Genomic DNA, 11,066 nt, shown 5'->3' on the forward strand with positions numbered 1-11,066 from the left:
CATGCAACTTCGATAGTTCCTTCGTTGATATTTTCATTATGAGGTTACATAGTGAAGCGCATTGAAGTGTTGAAGAAGTGCGTTTCGTCCGAGTTATGGATCGAAGCGGTTGATAATTAGAAAGCTTGAAGTTACTGGATAGTGCGAAATGAATTGCGAGCTAAAAGTATTTAAGTGGTCAAATAAAATAACTGAAATCGATGGTAGAATCACATTGCGATTTGGCTCCCACTTCCTACTTATTGTAACTTAATGCCAGTAAGAGCCATAAAGACACTAGAGTCTGACTGGAATCATTAAATAATTTTGGGAATTTATGACAAAGCAACCACTGAAGATAATCACAAAGCAATCACTGAAGATAGTTTAATGATTTTTAAGGTTTTGTGTAAAACAAAACCTTATGAAAATCAATTCACTCTCTATTTGTCGCACGTACTTTTCTCCAAAACGGCATTTCCCCCATCGGTGGACAGATGGGAACTATGAAATCCCCCGCATATAGCGAGTGATGTAAATTTAGACATTGTTTAAAGGGAGGCTCCCAATACATGTAAAGGGAAGATCTAAAAAAAGTTTTCACCGGATATAGTCGTGTGAGGTATTAAATAAAAGGTCTCAATTAGTATAATACTTTGCGGATCTGATTTAGTCGCGCTGGTAAGGAATCAGAATGTATACACTTAAAGTGAGACAGGAGTCATTTTCGGAAACTATCGAACCCAAAAATCCGAAAAAAATAAGGTGATGCGCCTAGGTGAAATCTAGGCCTCAAAATATGTCCCATTCCGATATGTGCTCAAATAAACTTACTATTAGTATATTACCAACTTTTAGAAATTGACTAAGAAATCCCCTTAAATTCATCTTAGGACTTCTAAATTTTGCACCAGCATAGAGGACAATATTTCATGGAAATCTGGCAATTAACGTCAAAGTTATAGCAGTTCAGCAATTTCGCGCGAATTTACTTCTTCCAAAGCCATGCAAATAAGATGATGACGTCATAATTAGCATGTGCAGTTATGAAGAATATACTTCTGAATTTATGAAGAATATACTTCTCCCCAGACCTTTTTAAGGTTTTGTGTAAAATGAAATCTAAGATTCGAAAGATCTCATTCCGATATCTGCCTAAATAAACTTACTAATAGTATAACACCAACTTCTAGAAATTGACTTCAAATAACCCCTGAGTTTATCCTAGCAACACTAAATGTACCGGCATAGAGGACAGTATCGTGCCTACGCATGTCAACTTTCATGAAAATCCGGCTATTAGTGTCAAAGTTGTAGCAGTTCAAACGTATAAATTTCGTGCGAATTAACTGAATCCTAAACCGTGCAAATAAGATACTGACGTCATAATTAACGGAATTGACATTCGAGTGAAATATTAAAATTCCATTCATGAAGAATTTACTTCTTTCCAGCCCTTTTTAACGTTTTGTGTAAACACAAAACCTTATTAAAATCGCTTTACTGTCTGTCTGTCTGTCTCTCTCTCTCTCTCTCTCTCTCTCTTTTTTTCCCCCGATGGAAGGCGGAAAGCTTCAAAAGCTACCGCAGGCTCCTGCCACACGGTTATGTGAGACTCTTACCCACTAAAACCACCTCCTTCTCCTTCCACTCTTCCCGCGGGACTCCCATTTGGTATTACTTCGCGGGGCTGAATCAGAATTTAATCTGCGCTCATGTTAATATTCGTGTTCCTCTCACGTTCATTTTTTCGGATGACTTCTTCCTGCCTAAGCTTCTTTCGGATGACTGCAATCAATTTTTCGATTTCGGTCTATATCCCCTTTGCTTTCACCATAAGTTCCATTATATTTTCGGGTGTGAAGTACGCCCCGGTTGTTGTAACTTCTAATGTAGCCCTTTGGGTTTAAAAACTAGGGCAGTGAAAAAGACGTGGTCTGCATCCTCTTCAATATTTGGGCACTTTGGACAATATGACGAATCGTCACCCCCAAATCGATACAGATATGCTCGGTAGCCTTCGTGTCCGCTCAAGAAATGAGTTAGGTCGAAACCTTCTTCGCCGTGGGGTCGCTCGATCCATTTCCGGATATCCCATATAATTTTGTAAGTCCAGCGGCCTTTTTCTGACTCGTGCCACTTCTCTTGCCATTCCGCGACAGTTTCAGTTCGTGCGAACTGTCGCCGACGGGCTGGAGATTCTCCGGTGAGGTACGTTCGATCGTAAAGTCGTTGTATTTCTTTCGTCAGGATTTCAATCGGGACCATTCCTGCTATCACGCAAGCGGCTTCATTGGATATTGTTCTGTAAGCGCAACATCTTTCTTTTATTTGCTATATTTTTCAGTGCATCTGCCCATACTGGGGCTGCATACAGTAGGATCGAGTCGACTCCTTCCAAATGAGGAGTCGACGGCTCGGCCTTGGGCCACCTATATTTGGTAGCATTCTCGCAACCAGCGCTCCTATGTTATATGCCTTGGTTGCTGCACCCTCCACATGCAATCTGAAATTTAATCTCTGGCCAATCATTACAACCAAGTACCTAAGTGCAGGCTTGGAATGAATTGTTTGCGTTCCAACTTTGATCTTCATGGAAGTGCATTTTCTCCGCTTGGTAATAAGTACTACTTCCGTCTTATGCTCTGCGAGCTGTAGACCAGCATTCTCTAACCAGGATTTAATCTCATAGACTGCCACACCAGTAGGAAAGTCTAGGGTCAGTACCCCATTATACATAATAATCCACAAGAGTGGCTCTAGGACAGACCCTTGTGGAACTCCGCATGTCGTTTGCTATGATTTCATTCCTTCATCTGATTCGCAGCACAGAATCCTGTCGGCAACGATACGCACCAGGTACTTCGCCACGCCTAAGTTGATTAGGGACTCGAGTATCTTGCTCCATCTAGCGGAATTGAAGGCATTCTTCACATCAAGTGTAATCACTGCACAACATTTGCCCTCGTCAAGTGCGGTCTTAGCTGTGTTAGCTACTAGGACAAGTACTTCCGTTCGAAAACCGAATTGATTTTCTTAGAGACCGCCATCCTTTTCGGCAATTCGAATTAATCTGTTATAGATTACTCGATCGAATAGTTTGCCGCTTTTATTTAGAAGGCATATCGGCCTGTAAGACGAAGCTTCACCCAAAGGTGTGTTTGGCTTGGGGGCTAGTATTAATTTCTGCTTCTTCCATTGTGTAGGAAATGCTCCTTCTTTAAGGCATGTGGTGAACGCCTCGGCAAACATATTTGGAGCTATTTTGTCTGCTGCCTTGAGAGCTTTATTTAGCCTTTGCCCGGGGTTCGATTCGTCGTGATTGGTTTCGTCGTTTTATTTTATCAAATGCCTGATCTGGTGTGAATTCGCATTAGCGCGAATTATGTGACCATACCACCGAAGACGCCTCTCACAGTTTTTCCACATCCACCCACATGCACCCCACATCGATTGTGGATATCCTCATTTCGGATGTGATCAAAACGTGTCACGCAGGACGGACAACATTCGGTAAATTTTAGATTTGAGACGTCCGTTGATACGGCGATGACAAAGAACACCAGTTCTGGAACACCACTTCGTTCAGGTTCCGTTAATTCTTCAAGCAATTTCATTACGCAGTTCTTCATTGGCTGATAGCATTGACCCGAGATATTTAAATCCCCAAAGATATCAGACAATGGAGAACTGCATTATGCTCTTCACATGGGGAAACACAAAACCTTTTATACCTGAAGTGTCAAGCTGCCGGTTTCCCAACTTGTTTGAATTGTACATGTTTTGATTTCAAAAATATATTCGGAAAATACCTATTATTTTTCTTATATTCGTGAAACGTCCTTGTCCTAGTCCTTATGGATATGTCATGGCAACTTTGAGATACCTGAACGATAATTTCATCTATCTGAGATAAAAAAAGTACATTTTTTATTAATAAGTGTTCCGTTTACTGTTTCCTCGTTTGGGATTTTTATTTTTTGAAATTTGGCAAAAATATGTATCTTTTTATAAAAGAGTTGTAATTTGTACTTTTTTAAATTTTATGTAAAAATGGAACAAATCAAAATTTTTAAAAACTGGCTCAGGAAGTCATAACGAGATGTTTACTAAACAACTGAACTGAAAAAAAAACATTGGATTCGTTAAATCTTTCCGGATATGCCTCAATATTTAAAAAAGTCAACTTTCGCGAAAAGATAAAGTGTGGTATAAAATATGATTCAATCCACAATGCCAGGGGCCCAGACTTTGTCCTCATTAAGAAAATGTTCTCGGTTGGTCGAACTTTATTCTCTTGAATCCGGTCCTTTTACGCAGCGCCGCCGACTCTACGCTCTAAGCGGTCGATACCTTTCTCGTGTTCAAAGGTAATTCTCAACACGTCAATGATTTACAACATGGACGAAAATCCTTTAAAAAATAGAAAGAATAACTAATGGTTTCGTCCAGGGAGAGGCAACCTATCAGACGCTGCCTCATTTCTGCCCTGGCAACAGATGGAAATCGCTCCTTTTTTATATAATCGCAAACACGACAACGGAGCGAATTATATCTAGATTAAAAGCGTCAATGCTTTAAGCTAAAGTCAAATTTTTTGGTTGGGAACATGGGGGTTCCCAAGTTTACATCTACTTGATGTTGGAAGGCACCAGATGGATAGCCACTTAGTAGGATAAGAAAAGCGGGCTGACTCAGTGTTATGGTTGTCAAAAATTTGGGCACGTCTACGACAATTGTATTTTTGATTCAATGTATTAAATGCGCGAATATAAAGATTACACTAGATCATCAGGATTTGTACGTTGCATTGAATTGCCTCAACTGTGGATAATTTCCTTCTAATCCGACGCAAAAAAATGATAATTCAGAAAAAATCTATAGCATAGAGTACCTGCTTTAATGAGGTCCAACACCCCACGATTTGCCTCGGTGGCATATGGTACAGCCTGAAACGAATCGTTTGATCGACAGTATATCGCTTTGCAAAAATTACCAGCTACCAATATTCCGATTTTCATAAATTACAAGCTTTTACCCCATGATGATAAGTTTGGTGCATGCCTCCTCCCGCTAAGTCGCTCAACAGAAGACTCTTTATCAATAATGCTATTTCTGCATAAGCTTTGAAGGACATGCTTCCTCTTTTACACTCATTAAAGAAACAAGATTAGGGGAAATCTGCAATCCCAAGTTATCCGTATGTATCTATAAACATTTCCATAATAACGCGAAAAAAAATATGGCCATATAAATCTAGAGTCAAGAGACCTCATATTATCAACTTTTCAATTTCAGCGGAACTCTCCCTAAGAAGTGGGGGTTTTCTAAGGCTGCTAACCGGGTGTTACACTTTCTCAAAGGTCTTAGGAGTCGTTTTATGTCCCTTTTTCACGAACTTACGGATATAGCGCTTACATTTGATACTTTCAAGCAACATAGAAACTCGCTTCTCTCCCGCCGCTCATGCTTTCTTCACTGACTCTTACTTTGAGTGAAATTCTAAGAAATCTGAAAAAATGCACCACGAAATAAATTCTCTAGATCGGTTGATCTTCTATTTTGGGACACCTATGAAATAGATGCATATTTCGATAATTTCAACTCAGTTCTTCTCAATATTGTGCGCCATTGAAAAGCCTACTCCAGGAATACCGTTAATGCATTACAAGCATGTTTGATTTCCTTCCGCAACCAATGTGTTAAGGAGTTATCCCTACTTATGACTTTGAAAAAAAAAATCGATTCTTTTTATTCCGAAACGTCAACAACGCCTCGGATAGGGACTGACCAGACGGCGTCGATTTTTGGCTACCGAAAACGGTCTATGATTGGTTTCTGGAATGTGCGCCCGCTGCTCTACAATGGTAGCGAGGGTCCTCAGAATGCTCGCTTTATCGAATCTGAGCGAGAATTCCAACGAAATAAGCTGGATATTCTGGGTTTTAGCGAGGTAAGATGGTGGGACTCTCCAGAGTATTCCTCTCGCTTTGACAGCAATGTGCTTTTGTACTTTGGAAAGCCAAGTGGTAGCAGACGAAAATCTGGTGTCGGGTTTTCTCTGACGGCTACCGCAAGGCGCGCTCTCTTGACCTGGGAACCGGTTTCTGATAGACTTCTAACTGCACGATTCCGATCCAGGTTAAGGAGCATCACAATTGTACGATGCTATGCACCAACGGAGACTTCCGATGCAGTGGAGAAAGATGCTTTCTACGAGCATTGACACGCAGTTCAGGAGAGGCTTCCTAAAGGTGACATTGTGATTGTGATGAGTGATCCGACAACGCCTTGCTCGTTCAGGAAACGTGGTAATGGTGGGAAGCCTGCATGGAGCCTGTCATAAGGTCATTTGGGTGGTTTCAACCGACCGACGCCGTATAAGCAATCAGATCGCCACTTCGTGATCTGTAGTAGATTTAGTAGTTTTTTCTGGGTGTGCGTAATAAGAGAGGCGCTGACATCGGCTTCGAAAAGGATCACCATCTGGTGGTCGCATACGTTCGCTTGTGTGTTGCGTCTGCCACTTCTCGCAGGGTTGGGGAGCTGTGACCCCCGGAAGTATAACATCAACCGCTTGTATGACCCAGCTGTCGCTCGACAGTGGAAGAACTATCTTGCTGATTGGACGGCAAATACACTGAGTAACCTGCATCAAAAATGCTCTTTTCTCGGGTGCTAAACAGTTCATTGATATATAAAAACCGTATCAAATCCGATGAAATTCCTCCTTTTGTGGATGAAATGGTTAGTCACCGTAACATGCGGATACGGACTGTTGCTCTAAGCAGAAGAGAAAAAGAGTAAAGTCGCTTGGTATGACGGTATTCACGTAGAGTTGCTGCAGATCTGCTGCTTCCACCCGTATGGGAATCCGATAAGTTTCCCAGAGAGTGGAAGAAGGGGATGATCGTTAAGATCTCAAAGAAGGGGATCCGTTTTGAGTGTGGCAATTCAGGGGTATCTGCGTGCTACCTGCCGTCGCAAAGATAATAACTGAAATAATCTTGGAACGCATCAAAGAACATCTCGAAATCGTGATCGACGGAGAGAAGGCTGGTGTCCGCTCTGGATCCTCCTCCATTGATCACATGAACACCCTGGTGCTCTTCATCAATTTCGAGAAAGTTTTCGATAGCGTGAACAGGGTGTGTATTTGGTGTGCTCTGCACAGTAGGGAGGTTCGGGAGAAACTAATAGCTATTATCGGAGGAACATATGACGGCGCCAAATGTCATATGCTGCATGGAGGTAAAATCTCACAGGATTTTGTGGTCGAAAGCGTAGACCGCCAGGCCTGCATCCTATAACCGATATTATTTCTTCTTGTTTTTGGTGATGTTCTTCATGCTGCCTTATCCGGAGGACGTGGAGGAATTCAATGGACTATGACATCTTTCTTCAAACACTTCGACTACGCTGATGACACGTGTTTGCTCTTTCAACGGGTCATGGACTTTGACTAAATGACTTTTGATTTGGAAAGAGAGGCAGCAGAATTGGACTGAAGATAAACACCAACAAAATCAAGGTTCTCAGTCTGCCAGCTCATCGCCCTCTCCCTGCATTAATGGTTGTTGCCCGACGCATTAACAGTGATAGATCGGCTTTCGTTGTCCGGTCTAAAATTCCGGAAATGCAGTTATCTCAACACCAAGATTAAGTTAAGACTGGGGTAGTGTCCTTTCTGTGTTGCTATACGGGAGTACCACTTAGAAAGTGAACTCCATTCCACCTAAAAGTTCCAAGCTTTTATCGTATCTGTTTGAGTCGTATCATGGGAGTGCGTTGGCCTGAAACTATTTCAAACGAAGTACTTGGTCGACGCACAGGCGTGGCACTCGTCCGTAATGTGACTGGAAGACGGAAGTGGTAGTGAATAGGTTACAATTTAAGGAGATGCGACAATTTCATTGCGGGCTACGTCATGCAGTGGAATCCATTCTCCTATTTCAGGTAAACGCGAACGATGGCGCATGGGTGTGGTTAACGCGGTATACCCCATCAAGAAGTGAATGGCAACCATGCAGTAAGGATAACCACCCAAAGTGGATACTAAGTTCACTCGTGTTATCCTCATTTTTTTTTAGCAAGATGCAGAGTCATTGAGTGAGAGTAAATTGGGGTCCTTCGGAAGAAGATACGTGAGTTGCCTTTGTAATGACAGAATATAATGAATTTTTCAGTTAACCATCGCACACGCAGATTTTGAAATGTATTTCAAGGAATGTGTACCGCAATGAGAGCATTTCCTGTTGGTGTTCTGCTCCTGTTCTGTCAAACTGCTCTTAAGAAGCAACGTTTTTTAGTTTTCTCTGTTATTTCTGTTATTTAATTAGGTAAGGGAAGTAATGCTTCCTTCCCTTGCTTCCAATGGCGTCATGCCAATGTCACCAATGTACCTCAAATTATCGGCAGCAAAACCCCCCGCCAAAGGAAAAAACTATTCGTCGCGTTATAAATAACCATGATCGTAAATAACCGGGAATTTATTTCAGAGTATTATGTTTAAAATTTACTTCCGCCTCCAGGTTTGTCCGAAATTTCTCAAGAGAAAATGGAAGGCATTCAGGCAAGGTTAATTTTGCTTTGTTTTAAACATAATGCTTTTCAATGGCGACCGCTCATAGCGTAATTAACTTCATAGTCTAAAATCTGGTGGCAATTGTGTTCAAAATCTTGTAGTCGATTGGTGGTCCTTTAGTCGATGCGGGATGATTTATAAGGGAAGAGGTTTTTGTCCAAGCTGGGCCTGAAATGCACTTGAGGTGATGGTTTGGGTCTAGTTAACAATGACACGAGAATACCGATACGATTGAAGTTTTCTCCACTTCTCAGAAACCCAAAGCACATGAGTCGCATTCATTGTACTCCGCCTTAAAGTGTGAAGACCATATGATTGAGTTGACATAAGTCAACTGTCACTCCGCAAGATGTTCTCTTTGAAATCGGTCCGGCTTTTCCGAAATGCGGTTGCCAGTAAATCTAATTTAAATTTTACTCGAATACAAGAGCTTCGACGAATCGTCAAATCATTTGAACCGATTTCAAATGTAGAAAACCCTGAAGATGTCGCAACCAAATTACCCGAAATCTCAAACGTTACAGAAGTGAAGAACCCAGTAAGGAATCCTTTTAGGTCGCTGAACGATTCCTATCATTCGGCACGGGAATCCATAGCTGCTGAAGTCCTAAAAGATGTAGAAATTACGAACAGCACAGATATCACGAAACCTGTTAAGTCCCGCCGGGAGTCGCTTCCTTCCCCATTTGATCCTGTCGATTCAGACAATCCTCCGGACTTGGTGGTTAATTTTCCTCCAACGTTCAACCTAGCTGCCTATGTCAATGAATCAGAAACTCTTCAGCAATTAATAAAACTTGGTGTCGATCTCAGCCGAATAGAGAAGCGAAAAGGTCTTCCTCAATTCATCCTCAAATTAGACTTCGAAAAGGACATGAAGCAGCATCTCACGTTCCTAACAGATGTTGGTGTTCCACCGGACAAGCTGGGTGAATTCATCACAAAAAATCCACTTATATTCAAGGAAGATCTGGGAGATTTAGAAGTTCGTGTGAATTATTTGGAGGTGAAGAAATTCAAAAGGGAGCAAATAGCTCGGATTGTTGAGAAAAATCCTTTTTGGTTGATGTTCTCGACGAAACGCATTGACAACCGTCTGGGATACTTTCAGAAGAATTTTCAGTTGACTGGGGATGATATTCGGTTTTTAGCGACCAAACAACCTCGACTGATTACGTACAGTATGGAGCATATAAGAAAGAGTTCATTTTGTATACGGGAAGAAATGGGGTTTGATAAGGATGAAGTGAAATGCTTGCTGCTGAGTAAGCCAAAATTGTGGATGAGTAAGTAATAATCATCTTTCATAAAAACGACTTCCAAACGCCAATTGGAGGTCGTGTTTGTCCTTCCTTTTTGCGAAAGGAACTTACCTTTAGAATTTATTATTTGTCTATTCGCCACATTTCCATTGTCCATAACAATAGTTACAGTTATTTTCCTTCTCTTAGAACGGTTTTGCTTTTTGAAAACAAATACAATGCATTAATCCAATTGAAAACTTTGCCTTTATTGCCATCTGTGGTGTTAAGGAACGAAGAAAAATTTAGGAAAAAAATCCTAAGACATTTAATTTACTGAATTTATTTTTAACTGACTATTCAGATTTCCTCGCTCACTATTTTGCTTAGCAATCAAACATGTCAGATTAAATGCGCTATTCATTTTTCCTTTTGCAGCCTCTGATGAACTAGTTGAACGTTTCGATTATGTTCATCGGACAATGAACATTTCCCATCATCAAATCATTCAATTTCCCGAAATTTTGATATCAAGGCTATTCCGATTGAAGGAACGACATGGGTTTTTGAATTATCTAGGAAAAGCCCAATATGATCCCAGTAAAGAGCTGTATGTTTCGTTAAAGCGATTGGTGGAAGGTTCGGATAAGGAATTTGTAATTGAAGTTGCCAAGTCAAGTATGGAGGAGTATAACACCTTCTTGAGGAGTTTGTAGGATGTTCTTAGAAGCGATAGTGCTGTGCTCTGGTCCAAGGTAGGTGGAGTTATTACTTCGTCTTTTGTGGATGCAGGAATTGAATGTATCATATTTTTGTAAAATAAATTAAAAATGGAAATGAGACAATTTATTACGTTTTATTAGATGCATATTTGCTTCTTGGTCATTCCTGGAAGTGCTAAATATGGTGTATTCATCGTTTTGTGTGAATATGCTTTCTCTCGAATTCACACAAAAGAGGTTAGTAGGTGTCTGCTTCCCTCTGTCCACTGTAATTAACGCTGCTGCACGCTGTTTTGATGCAACCATTTCCCAAGACCATTACAAGGGGCGAGGAGTAAAAAATGTGGCGGGCTCTGAAACTTAGAGCCAGTCCATAGAATATACGAAAGACAATAACTTTCTTGTTCTACAATTAGAGATTTCCTTCATAACGCCAAAAATGGTTCATATAGTGTTCCGTGTTTGGTTCTAGCTAGAGCTGGGCAATTGCAATAGTCAGCGCCCCGCGCACCATGGTTCTGGTTCCTATGTGGGTTTTTC

At 41.0% G+C, this 11,066-nt stretch overlaps 1 protein-coding gene across 1 annotated transcript; it reads left to right on the forward strand.

Moving 5' to 3' along the window:
* The first annotated feature begins 8,880 nt into the window (after nucleotides 1–8,880).
* On the forward strand, nucleotides 8,881–10,644 carry LOC119650021 (transcription termination factor 3, mitochondrial). The gene is made up of 2 exons (XM_038052497.1): nucleotides 8,881–9,849; nucleotides 10,243–10,644. Exons 1-2 carry the CDS (start codon nucleotides 8,913–8,915, stop codon nucleotides 10,518–10,520), a joined length of 1,215 nt encoding a protein of 404 aa, XP_037908425.1. The 5' UTR covers nucleotides 8,881–8,912; the 3' UTR covers nucleotides 10,521–10,644.
* Nucleotides 10,645–11,066: the final 422 nt, after the last annotated feature.

This window comes from Hermetia illucens, chromosome 2, assembly GCF_905115235.1.
Source record: "Hermetia illucens chromosome 2, iHerIll2.2.curated.20191125, whole genome shotgun sequence".
In the NCBI taxonomy this organism is placed as follows: domain Eukaryota; kingdom Metazoa; phylum Arthropoda; class Insecta; order Diptera; family Stratiomyidae; genus Hermetia; species Hermetia illucens.